Raw genomic sequence first — 27,264 nt, forward strand, 5'->3', positions numbered from 1 at the left:
TTCAGTGGTCTGTCATATTTCCGGAACATTTGCTAGAAATAACATTTCCCAATTTGGAAGATTCGTTCGACTATGGTGACTATATGTCCTTTGGCTAGTTAGCTCATGTTACAAGCTACTAAACTGTCTTTGTACTTCTATTTTGTTATTGTTTTGTGCTGTATTGTATCATGTGTCATTAAATTGTGTTGAACACAATACAAGTGCTTTGTTATAATTTCCTTGTTTGATCAAGGGGATTTATTCTAAATTCACACGTAATGTATGCTATAAACTGTTGGATTAATTGGATATAAAGCTATCTCATATTTGCTCCATCCATCCATCCATCATTACCGCTTTTCCGGATCATGTCGCAGGGTAAGTAGCTTCAGCAGGGATACCCAGACTTCGCTTTCCCCAGCCACTTTTTCCAGCTCTTCCGGAGGGATCCCGAGGCGTTCCCAAGCCAGCCAAGAGACAGTCTCTACAACGTGTTCTGGGTCGTCCTCGGGGTCTCTTTCCTGTGGGACATGCCCGGAACACCTCATCAGGCAGGCATCCAGAAGGCATCCGAATCAGATACCCCAGCCACCTCATCTGGCTCCTCTCAATGCAGAGGGGCAGCGGCTTGAAACTGAGCCCCTCCCGGATGACCGAGCATCTCACCCTATCTTTAAGGGAGAGCCCGTACACCTTGCGGAGGAAACTAATTTCGGCCGCTTGTATCCGGGATCTTGTTCTTTTGGTCACGAGCCACAGCTCATGCCCATAGGTGAGGGAAGGAATGTAGATTGACTGGTAAATTGAGAGCTTTGCCTTTCGACTTAGCTCCTTCTTTACAACAACGGACCAATGTAAAGTCCGCATCACTGCAGATGCTGCACCGATCTGCCTGTCGAGAGACATAGTCTCTTCAGCGTGTGCTGCATCATGACTGGGGTCTCTTTCTGGTGGGACGTACCTGGAACACCTCACCAGGAAGGCATCCAGATCAGATGCCCCATCAGTCAGCATCACTGCAAATGCTGCACCGATCTGCCTGTCAATCTCCTGCTCCATTCTTCCCTCACTCGTGAACAAGACCCCAAGATACTTGAAATCCTCCACTTGGGGCAGGATCTGATCCCTACCGGGAGAGGGCACACAACCCTTTTCCGACTGAGGACCATGGTCTCAGATTTGGTGGTGCTGATTCTCATCTCAGCCGTTTCACACTTGGCTGTAAACCACTCCAGTGAGAGTTGGAGATCATGGCTTGATGAAGCCAACAGAACCAGATCATCTGCAAAGAGCAGAGATGCAGTGCTGAGGCCACCAAACCAGACACCCTCTAGGCTTCGGCTGCGCCTAGAAATTCTGTCCAGAAAAGTTATGAACAAATTCGGTGACATAGGGCAGCCTTGGCGGAGTCCAACTCTCACCGGAAACTAGTTCGACTTATTGACAGCAATGCGGACCTAACCCTGACCGCGGTCGTACAGGGACTGAACAGCTCGTATCAGGGGGTTTGGTACCCCATACTCCTGATGAACCCCCCACAGGACTCCCAGAGGGACATGGTCAAATGCCTTCTCCAAGTCCACAAAACACATGTAGACTGGTTGGGCGAACTCCTATGGATCCTCGAGGATTCTGCCGAGGGTAGAGAGCTGGTCCGTTGTTGCAAGGCCAGGACCAAAACCATATTGCTCCTCCTGAATCCGAGACTCGACTTCTCGACGGATCCCCTTCTCCAGTACCCCTGAGTAGACCTTACCAGGGAGGCTGAGGAGTGTGATCCCTTTATAGTTGGAACACACCCTCCGGTCACCCTTCTTAAAAAGGGGGCCCACCACCCCAGTCTGCCAATTCAGAGGCACTGTCCCCGATGTCCACGCGATGTTGCAGAGGCATGTCAACCAGGACAGCCATACAACATCCAGAGCCTTTAGGAACTTCAGGCAAATCTCATCCACCCCCAGGGCCCTGCCACCAGGGAGCTTTTTAACCACCTCGGTGACCTCAACCCCAGTGGTAGAAGAGCCCGCCTCAGAGCACCCAGACTCAGCTTCCTCGTGGGAAGGCGTGTTGGTGGAATTGAGGAGGTCTTCAAAGTATTCCCTCCACTGATTCACAACATCCCGAGTTGAGGTCAGCAGCGCCCGTCCCCACTATATACAGTGTTGACACCGGACGGTGGACCAGAATTTCCTCTAAGCCGTCCTGAAGTTGTTCTCCATGGCCAAACCGAATTCACGGACAAGCCCAGGTTTTTGCCTCAGCGACCACGAGCTGCATTCCGCTTTGCCAGCTGGTACCTATCAGCTGCCTCGAGAGCCCCACAGGCCAGAAATGGCCGATATGACTCCTTCTCCAGCTTGACAGCATCCCTCACTGTTGGTGTCCACCACAACAGGCACCGACCTCCTTACGGCCACAGCTCCAGTCGGCCGCCTCAACAATGGAGCTGCGGAACATCATCCACTCGGCCTCCTCCGGGACGTCAGCAAAGTTCTTTCGGTGATGGGAGTTGAAAGTCCTTCTGACAGGGGAATCTGCCAGCCATTCCCAGCAGACCCTCACAATACGTTTGGGCCTGCCATGTCGGATTGGCATGTTACCCCACCATCGGAGCCAACCCACCACTAGGTGGTGATCAGTTGACAGATCCGCCCCTCTCTTCACTGGATTGTCCAAGACATGCAGTCGCAAGTCCGATGACACGACCACAAAGTCGATCATCGAACTGCGACCTCAGGGTCCTGGTGCCAGGTGGACATGTGAACACCTTTATGCCTGAACATTGTGTTTGGTATGGACAATCCGTGATGAGCACAGAAGACCAGGAACAGAACACCACTCGAGTTCTGATCAGAGGGGCCGTTCTTCCTAATCACACCCTTCCAGGTCTCACTGTCATTGCCCTCATGGGCATTGAACTCCCCCAACAGAATGATAGAGTCGCCAGAGGGGGTGCTCTCCAGCACTCCCTCTAAGGACTCCAAAAAGGGTGGGTACTCTGCACTGCTGTTTGGTGCATAAGCACAAACAACAGTCAAACAGTCAGGAACCATTCCCGTACCTGCAGGCAGAGGAGGCTACCCTCTCGGGGAAAATCCTAACATACAGGCCCCGAGCCGGGAGGCAATAAGCATTCCCATACCTGCTCGGCCTCTCTGCCCGTGGGCAACTCCAGAGTGGAACAGAGTCCAACCCCTCTCAAGAGGAGTGGTGCCAGAGCCCAAGCGGTGCATAGTGCCGAGTCCGCCCATATCTGGTCAGAACTTCTCGACCTCATGCACCAACTCGGGCTCCTTCCCTGCCAAAGAGGTGACATTCCATGTCCCTAGAGCTAGTTTCTGTTGCTGGGGATTGGATCACCAAGGTCCCCGCCTTTGGCCACCACTCAGCTCACATTTCACCCGACCCCTATGACCCCTCTCACGATGCCGACTGTGGTCCATGAAGGCAACTGTGTCTGTGCATGCATGGTCATGTGCATGTATATACGTAAACGTGAAAGTGAGTGCGATACAAACACGCACACACACACACACACACACACACACACACACACACACACACAGAACATTGCTCCCTCCATAGTAATAATTTTGATGTGAAGAGCAAGAAAACTTTTTTGCTTGCAGTAAAGCTAAGTATTGTATGTTCTTCAATGAATCAGTTATTACCCCCCATGTCTGATTCGTGACAGAGTACTTTGATATGAAGAAAGAACTCAAAATGCATTGTTTATATTGGCAGAAAAACTGTATTCTTAATATGTAAATAGAAATGTAACAATCAAATATACTTTTGACGAAGGAAAATAAAAAGTGTCACAACAGTCAAATCGTGCACTGTGTAAAAAAACAATCCATTCACTATTGCTTTAATTTTTTTGTTATGAAAAAGAGCAGTTTCAGTTAACTGCTTCTGCAGCACTAGACTGGTCTTTGTTCAAATCACCAAGTACAATGTCGTAATATATGAGAGAGATTGATGATGCAAAAATAACTATTGTTGGTGAAAAGACGTAAGTGTAGTCCACTTACTTTCCTTACTAAAGTAACATTACTTTGTCTTTTCCTCAAAATTCTGCTTTGTTGGGGAGTAACGTGCTACCAGCCTCCCTGGTTGTATGAAATGCAACAAGTGGCTATGGTTCACAAGTTTATTGCACCTTTTGCCATTTTGTGAGAGAGCATTTCCAATACAGAACCTCACCATAAAATCTAAATCTATAGTGGTGTACAGAAGGCATAGAAATTCTATTTTTACCCTTTTTTATTTTTATAGCTCACAAAGTATGAAGAAACATACCCATTTTTCACATAACGGTTCAATGCCCAGTTAACATTTAATATGGTCAAAACTAAAGCAAATGAAGCACACAGGAGCCTGCCAATGAAACGTACGTAAGATGAAAAGAAAAATACAGTATATGAATATAAATCAAGTCATAGGTTACTTTCACAATGAATCTGTGGATGCAGTAAATAGATTTTCCTTTCGCTTTAAGAGAGATTTAATCATTAATACTTTGTCATTTGCATTGAGGATATAGTTTCCTCAAGACATAAGAGCAGAGTAAGAGAGAGAAAATCCTCCAGCTCTAGCGGACGATGCACTGCGTAGGATGCAAGTGCCTTTTATTCAGGCTTCCAATAATATTGATTAATTGCAAGATTTCTCTAGCTTCTCTCAACTTGCATCATGAGTAGGCGAAGAAGAGTTTACAGCAAGGGTATATTGCTGCTAACAGAATACTGTTTGGAAACTCTCCTAATTGTCATTCCCTGCTCACAGACAATTTTCTTGCAGATTCCCTTGAGAGAGGTTTCCCCAGAATCTACGTAAAAGGATTCCTTCCCACGCATTGGTCTTCGGAACATCTCATTTTCATCCTCCCTCCTTATGAACACGCACACTCCCTGTCACGATGGCATTGTGTCTCCCTGTTCTCACTCCCATCGTTTCACATCCCCCTCTCCACATCTATTTACTCTCTTACCCCGTCGCCCCCACCCACCCTTTCCCCCACACATCTCACAGATCAATCAAGAGAGATAAAATCTCCCTCACACTGCAGAGTCGTGGGCCCTTACTCTTGACAAATGACGTGCTCAGCCCACCAGCTCTGCGTGGGGAGGAAAACGCTGTAAGTTAGGAAGGAAACTAATTTGACTGGACAAAGTAACTCAGTAACCAGTGAGAAGGTTGTGACTGGACTCAGGCAAGCAGTGTGCAAAAACTCCAACATTATCTCACACCGATGTATGTTTGCAGAGCTGACCACAAACCAAACGCTGCTGAAAAAGGTGAAGCTGTCAAATGTGATGTTAAAAAGGGTAAAACATTAACCACCATCCAGTATAAACATTTGTCCAGACAGTTAGTAAGAGGCGTTGACTTGTGTTTAGGTGTACCTGCTCTTTTCCAATAACTCACTTACGGGTTTTCCTTTGCTAACTCCTGGGCCAGGGAAATTGCTGTGGGATCCCGGTCTAAGGCCACGACTGTAGCATCAGAAACTGCTTTGAGAATTGCTTTGGTATGACCGCCACCACCAAATGTCATGTCGAGGACCATCTACATGAGACAACATGCAAAATTCATTGCTCTATACCGGGTTCAATATACAAAATATAACATATTTATATCACAGGATTTACATTTCATGCAAGTTTTTGATTTTACACATTATTAGGGACACCAAATATACGGAGAATTTGTTGTAAATTCAATTTGCTGATGCAAGGTCCAATGTTAACCCTTTTTATATGTTGGGCCCACAGGGCACCATGAGCCAAGTTGTAGTCACCCTGTCGGAACTTCTACTACACCCGTAGATTCATGGTATGATATTGAGTATTATTGATTTTATATTTAGTTTTTATACTATAGTAAGTCCTTTTAAAAACATATTAGTACAATTCTATTCATGGCCTTGACTCTGTACTAACATCATAATTAAGGCATTATAATTGCACAAAATATTAATGGTAAAAAGAATAAATCAATTACAAAAGTATTGAAAAATCTTTAATCAGCACTGACATTTCAACGGTGCTTTATCCTGTGTCTTGATGTTGTGCACACTATGCAAAATTACAGTACTGGTGTTCCGATAAAGGTTTTATGAAAGACCAAATGGGAAAAATAATTTACAGTGAGCGCTAGTGGCTGTATGATCTGACATGTTTGTTTGGGTTTGCGTCACAGCTTGTCCTTCCCTGGGCAGTGAAGGGGGCAGGGGATGCTACACTAGGACTGCGAGATTATGGAAAATTATTCAATAATCACATTTATTTTGATTGATAGGGAAGTCATGATTAATATAATTATTCATTTATTTACAAACGTAGTATCAAAGCTCAACTTTAAATATCACTGAAACAAACCCCAGAAAATAAGTTATTAGCAAGTGACAATGTATTTTGATCACACAAAAAAAAGATAAAAACCTGATTCCAATGAAATTGGGATGTTGTGTGTGAGTCAAGACACCTCAACCTTCTGAACGTTACAGTGTGGAAGGTTGGGGCCACAAGACATACAAACCCAATTCCATCGAAGTTCAGACATTGTGTTAAACAAACAAAAACAGAATCGAATGATTTGCAAATCATGTTCAACCTATATTTAATTGAATACACCACAAAGACAACATATATAATGTTCAAACTAATAAACTTTATTCTTTTTAGCAAATAATTGTTAACTTTGAATTTTATGCCCGCAGCACGTTCCAAAAAAGCTGTAACAAGGTCATATTTATCACTATGTTCCATCACCTTTTTTTTTTTCCAACACTATTCAATAAATGTTTGGGAACAGTGGACAATAATTATTGAAGCTTTGTAGGTATACTTGTTTTCCATTCTTGCTTGAAGTACAGCTTCAGGTGATCAACAGTCCATGGTCTCCGTTGTTGTGTTTTATGTTTCATAATGCATTCCGCATTTTTAATGGGAGACAGGTATGGACTGCAGGGAGGCAAGTCTCGTACCCGCCACTCTTTTAGGATGAAGACACACTGTTGTAACACGTGCAGAATGTGGTTTGATTGTCTTGCTGAAATAAGTGTGGCCGTCAATGAAAACGATGTTGCTTGGATGGCAGCATAGGTTTCTCCAAAACTGTATTTAACTTTAAGCATTAATGGTGCCTTCACAGATACATGAATTACCCATGTTATTGGCACTAACCCATACCATCACAGATGCTGGCATTTGAACTTTTCATCCATAGAAGTCTGGATAGTTCTTCGACTCTTTGTCCACAATTTCCAAAAAAACAATTTTTCAATGTGGACTCGTCCCACCACAGAACACTTTTCCACTTTGCATCAGCCCATCTTAGATGAGGTCAGGCCCAAAGAACCTCGCACCATTTTTTGATAAATAGCTTTTGCTTTGCATAGCAGACTTTTAAGTTGCACTTACGGATGTAGCACCAAACTGTATTCACTGACATTGGTTTTCTCAAGTGTTCCTGAGACTATATGGTGATGTCCTTTACACATTGATATCGGTTTTTGATGCAGTGCCACCTGTAGGATTGAAGGTCATGAGCTTTCAATGTTGGTTTTCGGCCTTCTGAACCATTTGATGATATTATGGACCATAGATGATGAAAACCTGAATTTCTTGCAATTGTACATTGACGAAGCTTGTCCTTAAATTGTTCGACTATGTTCTCGAGCACTTGTTCACAAAGAGGTGAACCCTGGCCCCTCGTTGCTTGTGAATGACAATTTAGGGAAGCTCCTGTAATCGCCAATCATGGCACCCACCTGTTCCGACTAGCCTGTTCACCTGTTGGATGTTATCAACAGCTGTTTGTTGAGCATTCCTCAACTTTCTGTCTTTTTTGCCAGGTGTCCCATCTTTTTTGGAATGTGTTGTAGCGATAAATTTCCAAGATTGTTTTCTAAAATTAATAAATTTTATCACTTTTAACATAGTATTGTGTTTTTATTTCTTTATCTCAACATCCCAACTTCATTGGAATCGCGTTTATATATTCATGGTTAAAAATGTGCTAATGCTTTTATCCATATTGTCTTTATTATAGTCCCTAAATCCCTCTCATCATGCTGGTCTTTAGTTTCCAAGCTTCCAGCTTCCATAGCACTTAGCCTCATTCGCGTTCTTGGTGTGCTAGAGCCCATTATAGCTGACTCTTGTGAGAAGCAGGGTACACCCTGGGCTGGTCGCCAGCCAATGGCAAGGCCCATAAAAAACAGTGGCGTGTTGTGGAAACCCCAAATGGGACAAGGCGAAACAAATGTGACAAATTGAAAGAGATGAGACTTTAATTTGCCACACAGCACTCAAATGGGACAACATAATTGTGTGCAGATCACGAGAGAGTAAACGGAGGCTTTTCGGCAAGTAACAATTCAATGTTTACAAACAAAAATAAGACATACCTAGAATAGAACACTGTACCTACTGTAAACCCTGAGAGTGGCAGTTATATTCTGAAGTTGCTTTATTGCATTCTGCACAGGTTATCTCAGAGTCCTGTTCGGAAGTGCACAATTCTCATTTAGACTTACAGATACCTTTTGAAAATCACAAAAATAAAGCAGTCTGTAATCAGTTATGTGTCAGTGATGTTTAATTTAATAGATACGTGAAGATTCTTCGCCCACTTTTGTATTTGACTGAACTTATTACTGTACAGTAACAATCAGAAATACGGTGGAGTAGCGAATTCCTCAACTTCTGATTTGATCTATCTATTTTCATTGGGTGGTCATTTGGTTACATGCCTATAGAGATCGTGCATGCGACGTCACCATTTTTAGGGGGCCATATTGCCGGTCAAACATAGCTGCTCGACAGCACGGGAGTCATGGAAACGGAGTCGATATTTCAGACTGCCAGAGACCTATTGTGCTGTTGGTTGTCACAATAGATGAGACAGTTCTTCAAACAGATCATTCTATAGACAAGACAGTTCTTCAAAAGATATCAATCTAAAGAATACCAGCTGAAAAGATTAAAAAAGATTGATGGATTTCAGCAAATAAATAGGATGGATTATGCCAAACGGTCATTTCATTTCAGGTAGGAATTATTCTTCTCAATTTCAAATTATCAAGAAGTATTTACAGTGCCAAGTTGACTCATTTGAGAACAAGGAGTATTTAAAAAAAACAAACCGTCTGTCACAGAGAGGTTTACTGAGGTAAATGTGTGGCAGCAATACGCTTCCGTGTACAGAGGAGACGACTCCCTGCACTAAAATTTTTTTTCCAATCATAGTTAATGAATGTGAGTTTGTGTAAAACGAGGGGTAATTTATTTAAATATTGGTATTTGTATTGAAAAAATCTTTGAGTGGGTCCATCACTATGTGGAATTTATTCCTGATTGAGAACAGATCCCCCAACGAAGTATTTGTATGCAAGGTTGAAGGATGTGGTGAGGGAAGACATGAGGGCAGTTGGGGTTAGAGAGGAAGATTCAGGAGATGGGCTAAGATGGAAAAAGATTACACGCTGTGGCGACCCCTAACGGGACAAGCCGAAAGGAAAAGAAGAAGACCAGCCAAAATTTCATGCCTTAAAACATTCATGCTTCCCCCACACACCTATGGACAAAGAACATTCTCTTGAGAGTGCCACACAAGAAAACAAGTCTTTTTATACTCTTATACCACAATACACGGGCAGCACGGTAGAGCAGCTGTAGAGCGTTGGCCTCACAGTTCTGAGGACTGGGGTTCAAATCTCTGCCTCGCCTGTGTGTAGTTTGCGTCTTTTCCCTGTGGATGCGTGGGTTTTCTCCAGGCACTCCCAAAAACATGCATTAATCAGGGACTCTAAATTGCCCCAAGGCATGATTGTGATTGCGACTGTTGTCTGACTCCAGGTGCCCTGCGATTGGCTAACAAACCAGTTCAGGGTGTACCCTGTCTCCTGGCCATTGACAGATATACCATCCATTTTAGACAAAGAGAGCGAGAGAGAAGAGCGCACAATACACAAAGGCCTAGCTTTGTTGCTTTCATAGCAGCAATATATACATAGTACATTAACTAAAACCCCTTCACCGAGAACTATCGTGTGTTGATGTACAGTTATATAGTGGGGATGGGGCTCTCCTGACCTTGACTCAGAAGTTGTGAGTAGGTGGGGAGAATACTTTGAACACATTCTGCAGACTCTGAGATGGGGTCTTATTTCTGGAGTTGAGGTCACTTATGTGATTAGAAGGTTTCTCTGTGACAGGGCCCCAGGAGTGGTTGAGATTGTAATGTAGCCTTCATTCTGGCTGTGAAACAGTGGTCTTGGAGCGTGCATGGGAGTTTGCAAAACCAGTCTATCTGTGCATTGTGTAGATGAGGTGAAAGTGTTTCAATATACTGCTTTGAGAGATTGGGGGACCCCTGACAAATGTTCTTCAATCCCTCTATGACCAGAATTAGTTTGGTCCACATTACCGGTAGTACCAGATTTGTTTACAGTGAGAGTTGGACTCCACCAAAGGTGCTCTTTATCACAGATTCAGTTCATAACATTTAAGGACATAATTTGTCATGGGTACCGTTTGTTAGCTTGAGAATTAAGTTCCTGCTTTTTGCAAATGAATTGTTTTTTCTAGCTGATGCCAATATGAATAGGTGGACCAGCTTTTCATAGACTTTACTAGGACTGCATGACATTGGGGGGAAAAAAAAAAAAACATCATTGCACTTTTTAAAACTATATGATGGACCAGAGGTGCCTAATTCTTTGACCGCGATCAAGCAGTCGATCTCCCAGATAGTTATGGTTCGATCTCAACCATGTGCCCACTCCCAAAAAACAATCGTCCATCTCATCACTTGATTCAGGTGTGGCCAATATGTCAATTCTGCAGGAAGATTGATTAAGATTCGGTTTGACCAATCCTAGCCACTTTTGACATGTCACTGCATCTGCACATAAAGGCGTGTTCTAGCAAGCTGGCTTTGTACTCGTATTTACCATCTGTCTCTTGCTTGCTCCACGGCAGTCACTGGGATGCTTCCCCACCCCTCCCCGTCAGTAGAACGCGAGAGGCTGGCTGCTTGAAAAGTAGATCTTAGGGCAAAAAAAGTGTGGGCACCCCTGGTGGATAGTATGATATGAAAAAATAAAGTACAACATACATGTCCAATTTGAAAGCAATACATTTTTGTTTTCCTTTCGATGTATTTTTTTGGGACAGTTTATCATTGCTTTAGTAGAAATAAACTGCACTTAGAGCATAGAAGTATACTGAGATTAAATGCACTGCAGTATTGATAGGTAAGTGTCCAGCCAGTCACAAGGTTAAAATGACTTTAGTACATGTAAAGTAATAATGTAGTCCATATGGCACCATTCATTTGTTTTTTATCTGTAATTTTACACATATAGTATATTTTACCAAAACACACGAACATGTCTATATTTTAGTGCATATGTTGAAAGTAACTACTGCTGTTTGCACCTTGGGCCTGGATCAGACTACAATATTGTAGTCTTGTCGTCTGCAGTGACGGGAATAACGCCGTTTAATTATTTCTCTGTAGCCCTTTCCAGCCTTGTGGAGTTGTACAAATTTTTCTTTGCAGTTCTTTGGTCATGGCCATGTTACAGTGAAGAAAATAAGTATTTGAACACTCTGCTATATTGCAAGTTCTCCCACTTATAAATATTGAGGGGTCTGACATTTTCATCGTAGGTGCATGTCCACTGTGAGAGAGATAATCTAAAAAGAAAAATCCAGAAATAATGTATGATTTATTTGTGTGATACAGCTGCAAATAAGTATTTGAATACCTCTGAAAATCCAATGTTATTATTTGGTACAGTAGCCTTTGTTTGCAATTACAGAGGTCAAACAATTCCTGTAGTTGTTCACCAGGTTTGCACACACTGCAGGAGGGATTTTGGGCCACTCCTCCACACAGATCTCTAGAAATGTTTGAACTCTGCAATTGAAAACAAATATTAACATTGGTTTTCTCAGGTGATCAAATACTTATTTGCAGCTGTATCACAAATCAATCGTTAATAAAAATCTTACATTGTGATTTCTGGATTTTTCTTTTTTGATTATCTCACAGTAGACATGCACCTACGATGAAAATTTCAGACCCCTCCATGATTTCTGAGTGGAAGAACTTGCAATAAAGCAGGGTGTTCAAATACTTATTTTCTTCACTGTAATATTAAACTTAAAACTGTTTGGGAGCATCATTCAGCTACCTTCTATGTCCTGCCCCTTCGGAAGTTGTAGATCCACTGGCAGATGGCAGGCGATAGGCTGAGCTGGAGAAGCTTGGAGGACAGTTCAAGGATGATGGTGTTGAACACAGAGCTTAAGTCCACGCACATGATCCTCTTATAGCTTCTTCACTATTGACGTTTTCAAGGATGAAGTGCAGACGCACGATGACTGCATCATCTGCATACTTGTTAGCTTGGTAGGCAAACTGCAGTGGGTCCAGCTGGGGATATGGGGCACTCTTGAGGTGGTCCACCACAAGGGACTTCATGACCACAGATGTCAAGACATCAGGCCTATAGTCATTCAGACCCAACATTGCAGGTTTCTTGGGGACCTGAATGATACTGGAGTATTTGAAGCAGGTTGGTACTTCACACAATTCCAGAGACCTGCTGATGATACTGGAGCAAGATTATCTGCACAGACACCTCCTCACAGAAACTGACATATAACAGCATCCAGATATTTGTCCAGGCTTCTAGTTTAGTTTTCAAAGACAATCCCCGTCTGTGCAGTTGAAAACGCTTTGAAGTTTTAGTTTAGCCTATAGCTGATAGATACGACTGAGTACCAAGAGAGGAACTGTGGTACTCAACGGGGGAATCCAGAGTGCCAGAAAAGTATGTTAAAATCATAAAGAACGTATGAGCGCAGCAGAAGAGTGGTGAGGTGTGCCGTAGGTGTGATAGAACAGTTTAAGGTCTAAGTGGGACTGTATCGGGAATCAGCTCTGAGCCCCTTCCTGTTTGCAGTAGTAATAGATAAAGTGATAGATTAGGTCAGACTGGAATCCCCTATGACCATGATGTTCACACGTGACACTGTAATCTGCAGTGAAAAGAGAGAGCGGGTGGAAGAACAATTCGAAAGGTGGACACATACACCGGAAAGGAAAGGAATGTAGATTAGCTGAAGTCAAACAGAATAAATGTGCATGAATGAGAGGGGTGGAAGTGGAAGAGTAAGGCTACAGGGAGAAGCAAAGCAAAGCAAAGCAAATTTATTTGTAAAGCACATTTCATACACGAGGTAACTCAATGTGCTTTACATGATTAAAGGCATTTGAAAACAAACAGAAAACATTTAAAACAGGATAAGAACAATAAAAATGACAAACAATATTTTAAAAAAAAGACAATTAAAACTGCATACAGTGAGAAAAAAAGTTTTCAACCTGGATTTAAAAACATTCACACTTGGCTGACATCACCTCTGTTGCCAACTTATTCCATTTGTATGCAGTATCATAGCTAAATGCTGTTTCACCATGTTTGCTTTGGACTCTGCGCACCACTATTTGACCTGAGTCAGTCTATCTCAGATCTCTACTAGGTTTGTATTCCGTAAGCATTTCTTTCATGTATTCAGGACCTAAATCATTTAGTGATTTATAGACCAGTAGCAGAACTTTAAAATCTATTCTAAAGATGACTGGAAGCCAGTGCAAGGACTTTAGGATTGGAGTTAGAAACGAAGCTGGAGGACTTCAACTTAAACAATCCAGAGCAAGAGTGATTCTGGTCAGGAAGTGAAGAAGCAGGTCCAAGCAGGTTGGAACAGCTGATGGAAAGTGGCAGGTGTGGAACTTAACAGAAGAGTCTTGGCTTGGATGAAGGCCACAGTTTATAAAAAGTGGTGAGGCCAGCCATTATGTACAGATTAGAGACGGTGGGACTGAAGAGAGAATGGAAAGTAGAGCTGAAGGTGGCAGAAATTAGGATGTAGAGCTTCTCTGTAGAAGTGAGGCGGCTGGATAGGATTAAAAATCATCACATTAGAGGGACAGCTAAAGTTACATATTTTGGAGACAAAGTTACCGAAACCAGACTGTGATTGTTTGGACACAGCCAGAGGAGAGAGAGAGAGAGTATAATCATAGAATGGTGATGAGGATGGGGTTTCCAAGCAAAAGAGCGAGAGAAAAACCAAAGAGAAGGTTGATGCGTGCTTCGAGGGAAGACATGAGGGATGGTGGCGTTAAAGTGGAAGATGCAGGAGATAGGCCTCCATGGAAAAAGATGACACGCTGTGGCAACCCTTCATGGGAGAAGGTGACAGGAACTGAATAAGGACCTAAATCATTTCATGAGTTATATACCAGTAGGATAACTTTGAAGTAACCTTTATAGCTGATTGGGTGCTAGTGTAGTCTTTGAAATCTGAGTCATGTGTTCTGATCTCTTTGTTCTCGACATAAACTGACCTGCAGCATTCTGAATGAGTTTCAGTAGTTTAGTCCTCTTTTGGGGGAGTTCAGTCAGAAAACAATTACAATAGCCAAAGCCACTTGAGATAAAAGCATGATGAGCTTCTTCTGGTCTGCTTGAGACATGCAAGCCTTCACTCTGTATATGTTCTTCAGCTGGTAGAATGACATTTCGGGATCCATCAGCACACCAACGTTTTGGGCTTAAGTCATTGTTTTTAGAGAGAAGTACTCCAGGTATTGACTAACAGAAAACATTTTTTTTTACTCCCAAAACAATTACCTTGGTTTTGTAGTGGTTTTTTTAAAGAAAGTTTTGATTCATCAGTTATCTGTTTTTGACAGTGACGCAGCATCGCAAGTGAATTGCAACTGAAATGTTTGTAAAGAAAAGAATATAGCCAACCTAACTCTAATTGGCTTTTCTATTAATAAATGCACTAATACACATTTTTTAACAAGTCTGAATACTTAACTGATAATTCTACATTCATGATCTCATATATATATATATATATATATTAGAAGTTGAAGAAGAAGAAAATTGCAAAATAAACAAAATGACAAGAAGATGCTAGCCATTCCTTTCACAAACACGAAACATGTCGATAGTGACGTGGAAGGTGGGCTGTGTGAATGTGTGAGGAAAGAAATGATCAATGGCGGTTCCCTCTCCTTTTCAGTGCACAGCAGCAGAAGGGGAGGGCGGGGTGTGGGCTAGTGGGATGAGTCACACACATAATCAACTTGCCTGTTGTGCTATTCAATACAAAAAAGGGAGAAGGAAAACCAAAGAAGACTGACTTTTATAAAACCAGATGACATACTGTAAAGAGCCCATGAGACAAACTATTTCATGACCAAAGTGTGCAGTACTTGTCATAATCTTTTTTCATCTCTTGAGTAATATATGGCTAAAAGAACAAATATAACCTCTGTTGATTTTACTGGTGTAAGGTATTAAAAAAAAAAAAAAAAACTGATATCAGAGGTTATTTCCATGAGTGACGAATGCGTATTTACATTGGAATCATAGTTGCTCTGAATATGTCAACAGGTTTGATACCATTTATTCCAATCTGATAAACGCAGGAACACAACCATTCACATTTATATGCTTCTGCCTGGTCAAGGCATCAGATGGGCAGAACAGGTCTGGCATTTGTGATGATGACTGACACTAAACTTTGGAGTGAGTCATTCACATTAGTATTTCATTGAGAGAGGTGTAGCTCAAGCTGCTCCATTTAGAAAGTAATATCAGTACACCATTGGTATAATCCTTCTCCATATATTTAGGTTGATATAGAAACACTCAATCAAGCTAATTGCTGTATTGTCTTCTGGACAGAGGGTGTGTGATATTTGCCTTTTGCAGCAGAGGGATCAGGAAAGTTAAGAGTAATGCAATTGGTACAGTGTGAGGATGAACGGGGACATAATGCAGGACACTTCAGCAGTCACCTAACAGCATCATCAATGATTCCTTCCCAAAAGAAAAGCCAAATGCATATTGGACTCTTACGTTGTATGTTAAAACCAAAATTGTAATTTAAAAAAAACTACATGAAGAACATTCATGGAAAATGTATACATTTGTGAAGTATGGTTTGTACAAAGACATATGGTTAAGGTGGAAAAAGAGGCCATCGTATGGCAGAATTATTTAGGAAAAGGAGAGCAGGAACCTGAGAGAAGCCATAGTACTCTACATCCTACCTGTGACTCCCAGGCACAGGTCAGTTACAGTGAGGTATCTAAAATGTCACCGAGAGGAGTTTTTACAGATCTTGTTACACTAACGGTCAGACCATTCGGGAGACAGAGACACAGGTGCAGGATCGCTTTTCTTGTCGCGTCCGTTGCCATGGCAAGAGTGAAGCTAAGCGGTTTGCATTTATTCTTCTGATATACAAACTTCATGGCGCGACAATTGCACTGGAATCAGCTTGTGGCAAAGGAAAAATTGTGACAAAAAATATATACACATTTTACATGGTATTATTTGAGTAGACTAATGGTAGTGTATTAAGACCAATAAATGAGAAATCTCACTGTGGACTTTAGGTGTTTTAAGACAAAACACCTTTGTTGTGACTTCTTACAAATTTGACTTATCATCTGATTGGCGTGACCAGGATGACTAAGTTGATGAGACTTCAATCCAAATGTTCCATCAACATGGTGGCATTAGGTGTTAAAATAATCATCCATATGTTCTCATTTTGTTCAAACTGTAGTTGGTTACACATAACCACCAAGCTTGTACCTTTGAATTCACTGTCTTGATGTAAATCAATCTAACAAATGTAAACAATCAAACAGTCAGACACACACACACACACACACACACACACAAACACACACACACACACACACACACACACACTCATCATGTGATTCACTGAATAAAAGGAAGCTACAAGGAGACACAAGTTGGAGTTGGTTGGAAGCAGGGAAGTCCTGTCGCTACCCTTGCAGCAAGTAAAACTTGAAGCCCTGTCTGTTCGCGTTCTTTTAATAGAGTCAAGCTTTTAAACCTGACATTAGGCTTTGGAACTAATTCCATGAATGTCACTCAATTTTCTGTGACTGCTCACTGGCTCCCTTAGCTTCGTACACATGAGCGCCCATATTTGTCATGGGCACACGGCCACCTTCTTTTTTGTTTTGCCGCGATCGGACAATCAGACAAGGTTCTCTGCCCATTCATTAACTCTGCTTGGCTTAGAGACTACAGTATATTGTGATTCATGTGCACTTTTACCATTGTGGAAAGTTTATTTTTTCTTTTCTAATGACTGAGCAACTGAACACACCCTCTTTTTTTTGTGCCATGATCACCTGCCCTAAGTACTGGGACCGCACCATGCCACACTACATGATATGCCGAAACACCGTAAGGAAGCAACCCACTCAAGCCCAGTGGTCCGGTTCTTAGGGCAGTTGACAATGGTCTACAGTCTCTTAGCGAATCGGGATGAAGCACAGGATGGGATTTCTTTTAGCGAATCACGATAGAGAACACAATCCACATACCTACACTCTAAAAAAGAGCCTGCTACTTCTTGTTTTCTTCTTGGCTTGTTCTGTTCAGGGTCGCCACAAGAAATCATCTGTTGCCATGTAAACCTATCGCCTGCATCTTTCTCTTTAACACCAACTGCCCTAATGTCTTCCCTCACAACATCCATCAACCTTCTCTTTGGTCTTCTTCTCTCTCTCTCTTTTGCCTGGCAGCTACATCCTCAGCACCCTGCTACCAATATACTCACTCTCTCACCTCTGGACATGTCCATACCATTGAAGTTTAATCTCTCGAACCTTGTCACCAAACCATCCAGGTTTGGCTATCATTCGAATGAGGTCATTTCTCATCGTAGCCAACCTAGTCACTCCTAGAGAGAACCTTAACATCTTCATTTCTGCCACCTCCAGTGCTGCTTCCCTTTGTCTCTTCAGTGTCACTGTCTAATCCGTACATCATGGCTGGCGTCACTACTGTTTTATAAACTTTACTCTTCATCCTAGCAGAGACTCTTCTGTCACAAAACCCACCAGAAAACTTCCGCAAGCTGTTCCAACTTGGACCAGTTTCTATACTTCCAAACCACACACACACCATTGATCTGGGTTGTAGACCCCAAGTATTTGAAGTCATCCACCCTCGCTAACTCTTCTCCCTGGAGCTTCTCTCTTCTGCCGCCATCCCTCTCATTCATGCACGTATATCATTTTATCTCGGCTAATCTTTATTCCTCTCCTTTTCCAGTGCATTCCTCCATTGTCATTGTACAAGGGGATTCCAGTCTAACCTAATCTGTGAGCCTATCCATTACCTCAGCAAACAAGAAAGGCCTTAGATCTGATCCCTGATGGAGTACCACCTCCACCTTAAATTCTTCTGTCACACCTATGGCACACAACACTGTTCTGCTGCCCTCATACATGTCCTGTACTATTCTGCCAGTATTCTGTTGAATAAGTTGGTCAAAAACCTCGTAGCCACCTCTCCAAATTACTTCCACACCACAGGTATGTTATTAGGACCAAGTGCTTTTCCATTTTTCATTCTCTTGAGTGCCTTTGTAACTTCCCTCTTTAATCATTGCCACTTCCTTGTCCATCAAACATGCCTCTTCTAGTCTTCCTTCTCTCTCATTTTCTTCATTCATCAATTTCTCAGAGTATTTTTTCCATCTATTTAGCACAATACTGTCATCAGTCAACACATTTCCATTTCAATCCTGAATCACCCTTCCCCGCTGCACATCCTTCTCATCTCTATCCCTCTGTCTGGCCAACCTGTAGAGATACTTTTCTCCTTCTTTCACCTCCTAAAGTTTTAAGATGGATTGGCTTCCTGAAGCAACCGTGTGCATTTATTCGGGCTTGGCACCGGCCTACAGATTGCACTGGACACACACACATTTTCTTTCTCTTTCTCTCTCTCTCTCTCTCTCTCTCTCGCACACACACATACTCTCTCTCTCGCTCTCTCTCTCTCTCACACACACACGCACACACACACACACACAGCCTAACATCTTAATTTCTGGTGACAATAAGTGATTGCGGCTTCCGGAGTTGTGTTTTCTGTGAAAACCAGTTCCAAATAGCTCTGTTGAGTGTTGAAGGTTGCCGACCCCTGTGCTAGACATATGAACAAATTTGATTAACGGCTGGAATGGGGTGTTCCTTTAGTGCATTCAGTGGATATGCCCACGGTGTTTCTCATTTCTCATCACTATTTGAAACATATTCTTCCGTGTTGTCTCCATGGTTCTGTACATGGTCCAGTATTGACTTATAAGGGTAATTTGGATTGTTATTAGTTAGTTATTAGTATTTCAATCATTTTATCATTTTGACCAGACAATTGAATGATGCATATTCCTGTCTCGTAAAAGGTCCCCACAAAAATATATGAGGAATAGATTATTATATGGAAATCTCCGAAATACAGTCACACAATCCAAGAATCATTCTGAGAGACAAATTTTCATCAAATATTCTACTGTACACATACTTTACATACTGTGAAACCTGAGGGTAGAAAAACACAATTCTTGCACATTTGGGAGCTATGAAGAGATATGAACCAAATCTAAATGTGGAATATACATTCTGGTACAAGAAGGGCACAGAATGCAAAAGAAAAGGGAAAGGATAACTTTGTTTGACAGCAAAAAAGAAACAAGGTCAAATTTGATGCAGAGCATCTATTCAAAATGATTATGCGCTTCATTGGTGCCAGCTATAGAATATTTCTTTTAAGTGTCACATGACTGTCAATACAGTGTACCATGGAAACAATGCAAACTATAAAAAGCTCAAAAGAAGACAGACCTGAAAAGACAGTGCAATCATCTAACTATAGTCACAAAATGTAAAGAAGCATCAGGAAAGATGGCTCTCTCTCCTGAAGGTGAATTTCATGGCACTAAAGGAAGACAAAGGAAGATCAGGGCCAAGTCCATTAGGGAGAGTGAAGAAGAATCATGCTAAATGAATGTTTCGTGGTGGAAGACAAAGTAATAGGGAAAACACATCTAGAGGCATTTAAGAAGATGCATCCAATAGTTTCAGACTGGACTGACAATATATTCTGAATTGAAAAGAAGTAGGGAATGAGATGGGGTCATTGAGGTGGCTTCAGGGAGGGAGGCTTGACGAGTGTACATTTGTGCGGTTTGTAATCTGGTAAGATTTTTAGTGAAGATGCCCTGTGCTGTTTTGTATGTTTACAGTGGGAAATTAAGGAATTGTTCAGTTACCTCTGAAGTTTGATCAACAGCTTTAATGCGTATTTAAAAATAATGAAAATTATCAAATCAGTGTGTTGCTGAACATAGCTAATAGTTGTGGCTGTGACTATACTGCCATTCCCTTGTTTTTAACCCTTTACTATATTCACAAATGAGAAAATGACAAAACAGGGTTCCATCGCAACTTTGTGCATGAACGCCATACTGCCTTCCGTCTTCAGTCACATTTCCAGAACATTCGCCCATTTGGAACATTTGTTCAGGTATGGTGACTATACATCATTAGGCTAGTTAGCTCATGTTACATGCCACTAAACTGTCTTTGTACTTCTATTTTCTTATTGTTTTGTGTTGTATTGTATTCTGTGTGATTAAATTGTTTTCAACGCAATACAAGTGCTTTGTTATACAGTATTTGGCCCCCTTGAACTTTTCAACTTTTTGCCACATTTCAGGCTTCAAACATTAAGATACAAACTTTAATTTTTTTGTCAAGAAGCAAGAACAAGTGGGACACAATTGTGAAGTTTTTTGGATGTTTTAAACTTTTTTAACAAATAAAAACCTGAAAACTGGGACGTGCAATATTACTTGGCCTCCTTGCATTAATACTTTGTAGTGCCACGTTTTTGTGCAATTACAGCTGCAAGTGGTACATGTCTATCAGTTTCGCACATCGAGAGACTGAAACCCTTGCTCATTCTTCCTTGCAAAACAGCTCGAGCTCAGTAAGGTTGAATGAACAACAGTCTTCAGCTCTGCCTACAGAGTCTTCATTGGATTCAGCTTTGGACTTTGACTTGGCCATTTTAACACCTGGATACATTTATTTGTGAACCATTACATTGTAGATTTGGCTTTATGTTTTGGATCATTTTCCTGTTGGAAGATAAATCTCCATCCCCAGTCTCAGGTCTTTTGCAGAGTACAACAGGTGTTCTTCCAGAATGGTCCAGTATTTGGCTCCATTCATCTTACCATCAATTTTAATCATCTTCCCTGGCCTTGATGAAGAAAAGCAGGCCCAAACCATGAGGCTGCCACCAACATGTTTGACAGTGGGGATGGTGTGTTCAGGATGAAGAGCTACGTTGCTTTTATGCCAAACGTACCATTTTGCATTGTGGACAAACAGTTAGACTTTGGTTTCATCTGACCAGAGCATCTTCTTCCACGTTTGGTGTGTCTTCCAGGTGGCTTGTGGGGTTATCTTGTACAGGGGAATTTTGAAGCAGAAGAAAAAACAAAGACAACACCATGTTTTTCTCAAATATATAAACTTCAGTTACACTGCCAGCATTGTTGTATTAATTGTTCATGAAGTTATCTCATATTTGCTCTGTTTTGTCTTGTCTTTTCTTGTTTTGATGTTATATGTGCTGAAACAATGTGATGGAACGAAGGGAGGCCCATTGTGTGGTACATTGTTTGTCTCGGTTGCTTTTATCGACTTACGCTTCCTTTCTTTGTCACGGTTGCTTACAGTTGCGCTGTTTATCATGTTTGCTGTGTTTGTTACCTTGTGGACTGCCCTAAGGAAATTAAAAGGAGGATTCGTGGCGATGTGGCCAGAATGGGCAGGATATTGTAATGGGCAGGAGACTGTAAGCATACACATCCCATATGTTCTCCTTGCGAGCAAAAGTTCCTCGTCTTCCTTTCTTGAATATTTTACTTTAAATGTTTTAGGTTGTGTGAACTTGACAAGCACCTCCAGGAGAAGATTCTCCGAGTGAAGAATGTTAATTCCGTACTGCGATAAAAAAGTTGTTTTATTGTTATTGTTTAAGTTGACACATGTACTGTTTTAATTTATTTTTCAAGTATGCAAAGTATAAATACCGTACTGTTGATATATTTTAAACATTCTGATACCCACACACACACACACACACGTGCACACGCACGCACACAAATTCCCCATCCCAAAGCGACATTGCCAGAGCCTCCAGCAGCAGAGTCTCTTAGTGATGAATGGTAACTATACAGTAACATAATCATGTTTTATAATGTATATTTATATTATAAATTTATAATACTGTATATATTATACTTATAAGGTTTTATAATTAAAGATTTAACTGCATACCTATTTTTGTCTCAAATATGTAAACTACAAATACTGTTTACATATTTTAAAGATTCTGGTACCCACATAAATATACATCCCCACTACTTCACGGTTTTTCACTTTTTGCGGGCGGTTCTGGTCCCAATTAACCGCGAAAAATAAGGGATTACTGTATTCATATTATTTTAATCCCAAAATGAGACTTTCATTTGAGCAACTGAATATTTGTAATCATTCGTATACCTAGGATAACAATAAAAATGGTTAAAAACGGTATAACATATTTTTTAAAAATCTATTTAACTGACTTTTACATCATGACCATAACTGTTCCTTGTGTGTTTTATGGTGTGGGTACAGCTGCAAAGGATATACTTTTCATATGGAGCAGTGCCCACATTTTAAATATATAAAAAAAAAAATCCAGATGATTAGGCTCATTTAATGATTAAAATTTGATTAATTGTGCAGCCCCACTGAACAGAATACAGTATACCACATTTAACCAGTCCTCGTCACTGGAAAGCCGATAAGTCTCCCCGCTGCCGGTCGATCGCAAGAGGCTGGCTGCTTGAAAAGTATATCTTGGGATAAAACAGTCTGGCAACCCCAGCTGTATACTCTCTACATCTAAACCAACTCAAAAAAGCATCAAACAAACCTCCAAGGTCCTTACAATGGGATTATTGTTTGTCGTCAGTGCCACGCCCCCTCTCCAACATGTCAAGTTCCGCCTGTGTGTATTCTTTTTCCCCAACCACTTGGGTTTTTGTTTTCACTGTCCACAGTGTTATCTAGTGGCATCCATCGCATAGCAATGAATGGTTTTATTACAGGACAAATCTGTAATTGGTGACTATATGATCACAGCTGTCTGTAACAGTTACGTCCAAATTCAGATTTATCACTTCATTCTCTCTCCAAATAACACTGACAGAGATTTACAGTTATACTCAAACCATGGTAATGTAAAAACGTGGCAGCCCCAATCAACATTTATAACATTTCTAGACCAGCAATATTACATTCAATAAGCGTCATTGAATAAATGATAAAACAGACATCTTCTGGAAAATAACTGCATTTCTGAGTGAAACCACAAAACATTTTCAAAGGCTATCAAATGAGTGAGGTGTACAGCATGTACTGTGCAGCAAAACAAAATCTATCAGGCTGCTTGAATAACATCTGATTGGCAAACTGTCTCGGGACAGTTGGCAAATGGGCGGGTAGCGGAGGAGTTTAGAGGTGCTAAAGTTCAGGCAGGAGCGATGCAGCACCCTGTGTCGTGCCAACACCATTACAGTGGCACAATTTCTGACTAACTCATTGACCTGTGGCCCCCACCTGTCTTGACCATGTATTATATATAGGGGGGTGGCACTTTTTCTCATGTGCTTTGCCACAACAGAATTCTTTTGACTCATGTCCATCTGTGCTCATCATACATAAATTAAATGAAACCAAAGATAAAATCACTCTCTCGCCTCTCCCGTAAAAACAAAAATAAAAAAGATGCAGAACACATTTTAATAACTAAGTTCTATCAGTCACAGTATAAAAGAACAAAACACTATCAACAGTTTTGCATGTATAGGCTCAGGTTTATTTTCATTACTGTTGTTATAGTTTACAGTGATGCGCTGAATCATGATAAGAATCATTTCATTACAGAAGAACCTGGTGGGTCAAACGGTAGCAGCCATAAAACATTAACTGTCTCGGCGAGGATAACATTTTCAGTATTGTAAACCATTATATAAATGTAAAAGTGAATCACCAGAATAGTAAAATAATAACACTATAAAATACCCTCCCACAAATGTAACAAGAAGGTAACAATGAGCAAAGTTAAAAGCCTCACAGTAAAACACTGTTATAATGAGTTGGCAGTTAACTAACTAGTGTCTAGTAGCGTGTGTAAACAAGCAACCACATTGCCCAGACTTTACTATTTGTTTAGCGTTTGCATCGCAACTGTCCCCACAACAATAAACATCCAGCTATTTATTTTCTACACCGCTTGCTTTAATTAGAGTTGTGGGTGAGCTGGAGACTATACCAGCTGACTTTAGGTGGAATGCGGGTTACTCTTGATCAGCAAACCTACTATTTTCTGCCTGCTGGTCCAATCAATATTAGTATTGGTAATATATTTTGTAGACTATCACACGATTCATCACTTTAAACTGCTCCCTTTGCACAGTTGTCACTGCACGGGAACAGGTAAAGGCACTCTGTACAAGCTTAACACTATGTGGGACGTTGACACTGATCTCCTACCTGTTCTAAATGAAGACTTAACATTTTGCACATCTGTGACTTTCATAAGGAATAGCTCCTATAAACAGAAATGTCTCTTGTTCTTTACTCTTGTAACTTTATTGTTCTTTGTTCTAAATGACGTACCAGGGCAGCACCGACTCACAGAAAAATTCCTTGAGTTTTTACACAATAATAAAGCCGATTCTGATTCTGACATTGAGGACTGGACATCAGTCCATGACAGGACACATATCAACTATTCCCTATCAAATTCACAACTATGTGAAGTTATCTATGGGATATTTAGAGTACTGTGAGTCCAGAAAAAAAAAAAAAAAAACACGCAAGAACAGGGAAAACTCCATCCAGAAACTGTGAGACAGACGTGCTAACAACTTCTCCATCGAGCTGCCCACTAATAGCAATATTCCAATTATGATGTGTTACTTGTCATTTACAAAAGGTAACTTTAATTTTGTATTTCTAATTAAGTTGCCAGTATTTGTTTTTTATGCTGAATAAAGGTAACCTTTGATAGTTATTGCTTTTCCACAAGCCAGTCATTCCATTCAGTCACAAAAAAAAGACTTTTACTTCACGTTTGACCTGACTGCAGATTTACCGACTGAACTTTTGGGAAAAAAAAAAAAGCAGTATAAATTTTAAACTCCAACTTTTTGTTCATTTGTTCCTCTAATCCTCACTAGGGTCATGGGCATGCTGGAGCCTATCCCAGCTATCTTCAAGCGAGAGGCGGCGTACACCCTGAACTGGTTGCCAGCCAACTGCAGGTTAGTAATCGCATTAGAGACACAGGGGGAATGATATGTATGTGTATGTGTATACATTTAGTAATGATTTACATCCATTTTAAATATGTGTGCTTGTTTTTATGTGCTTGACTGACTCAAAATTAGTTTTTAGCTTGAAGAAAGGGCTGCTTGTGAAAGCTATAGCTGAGAGCACATCAGAACTTGCGGTTAAAAATCACTTATGAGGACGCTCACCGGAAAGTACCTTATTCCTCTTGCAAATGAATCATTCCTCATACGAGTACATCGCACCTTAGAGGATCACAAATGAATGAATCACTTCAGTTCTTCAGTACACCAGTTCAGTGAATGAATCACTCTTCAGTTTATCAGTACTGTACACCAACTGTGTGAACGAATCACTCTGTTTACTTAAGCCCCTCCCCTGACCGAATCATTCTTGAGTTCCTTAGTACACAAGCTCAGTGAACGAATCACTCAATACCTAAATTCCCTTCTACACCACTTCACTGACAAAACAGTTAAGTCCCTCCTCCCTTACTGCATGGCGCTGACTGACACTGGCTGCTCATTGGTCATTTGTCAAAGTGAGTGGCATCGCTTTCGAGTGCGAAATCAGTCCAGCCCCTGCCTGCACGAAGGCTGCTCATTGGTCATTTGACAAATACTGAGAAGTGAGTGACACAATGCTTTAACAGTTCCATTTCCGCTTCCAGTCGAAATGCTTGCTTAACGGCAGCGGCCAAGGAAAAAGAATGACTCACTTCATAAACTGATTCTGTTTTCACAAACCTACTGTATTATTGTCACATCCTAAAATGTTAGCTGCTCAGGTGCAGTTATACAACAGGATCCTAATGCCTTTTTTAATATAAATGAGTAATGAATGCTAAGTTTAAACTGAAATATGTTTTCTTGCTTTACTGAAAACATAACTAGACAAGAAAAGTTTGCTGCTCAGTGTAAATTTAAGAAATAAAACAGTTTTAAGAAAGGAAAAACAATTGGGAATTTTAACTGAAATGTTCTCTCCGTGCCTGTGTGGGTTTTCACCGGGCACTCCGGTTTCCTCCCACATCCCAACATTAATTGAACACTGTATTGTCCCTAAGTGTGATTGTTAGTGTGGCTTTTGTCTGTCTCCATGTGCCATGGCACTGGCTGGCAACCAATTAGGGTGTATCCCGGATCCTTCCTGTTGACAGGTGGATAGGCCCCAGCACTCCCCACGACCCTCGTGAGGATAAGCGGCTAAGAAAATGGATGAATGGATGGCTTATTTCATAATTGGTCTTAAACCAGGATAAAAAATACATCTAATCCATAATAACTGTATTTGATCAAATATTTTGTGTGATACTCACACCCCTAGTATACACACTTTACGAGGTCAAACAAGCTACACAATTCACAAACTTATTGTTATTTGACTGGAAACTAATTTGAAATATAAAGTACCAACAGAAGTGAAAAAAAATGGAAAAATAAACTTACTTGGCCAGGGTGAATGTCCAAGTATTGAAGCACCTCTTTGAGCATGACAGGCACGTGAGGAGGCTTTTCAGTTGAAACACAATCCAGATCTTCCGGTTTACACAAAGAACCAGGACCAGACAAGACACAAAGGCCAGGTGTCTTTAAATGCAAATTTAAATTCCATAATTTCTGCACTGGCCGCACAGCCAAACTTTTCTGAAACAGTCGGCAGGAGGGAGTAGAAATATGTAGAACCATTATCCTTAATTTGACCTGTGGAGAAGAGTAAGGATGAGTAGAGGATTATGCAAAATATAATTTATAGCAAAATATTATGAGATGGGTTGTTTGTTTTTGACTGAAAAAGCACAAGTGCCATCACAAGAAAAGTAAGTAGAGTGCAAACCGATATATTGGACTGCAAATTTACATGAAATGCAAAGTTAAACCATTTTGCTTTAATGGTCAAGTGTCAGGAGACTTTTTAGTA

General features: G+C 41.1%; 1 protein-coding gene across 2 annotated transcripts in view; it reads right to left on the reverse strand.

Moving 5' to 3' along the window:
* mettl15 (methyltransferase 15, mitochondrial 12S rRNA N4-cytidine) overlaps positions 1-27,264 on the reverse strand; it is a 100,267-nt gene that overhangs the window by 64,006 nt on the left and 8,997 nt on the right. For both annotated transcript variants that reach the window (XM_061815512.1, XM_061815513.1), the window contains exons 2-3: positions 26,793-27,047; positions 5,417-5,553 (exon numbers count right to left, since the gene is read on the reverse strand). In XM_061815512.1, coding sequence (XP_061671496.1) covers positions 5,417-5,553; positions 26,793-27,032 — 377 coding nt within the window. In that variant the 5' untranslated portion in view covers positions 27,033-27,047. The remainder of the gene's footprint in view (positions 1-5,416; positions 5,554-26,792; positions 27,048-27,264) is intronic.

This window comes from Syngnathoides biaculeatus, chromosome 3, assembly GCF_019802595.1.
Source record: "Syngnathoides biaculeatus isolate LvHL_M chromosome 3, ASM1980259v1, whole genome shotgun sequence".
NCBI lineage: Eukaryota > Metazoa > Chordata > Actinopteri > Syngnathiformes > Syngnathidae > Syngnathoides > Syngnathoides biaculeatus.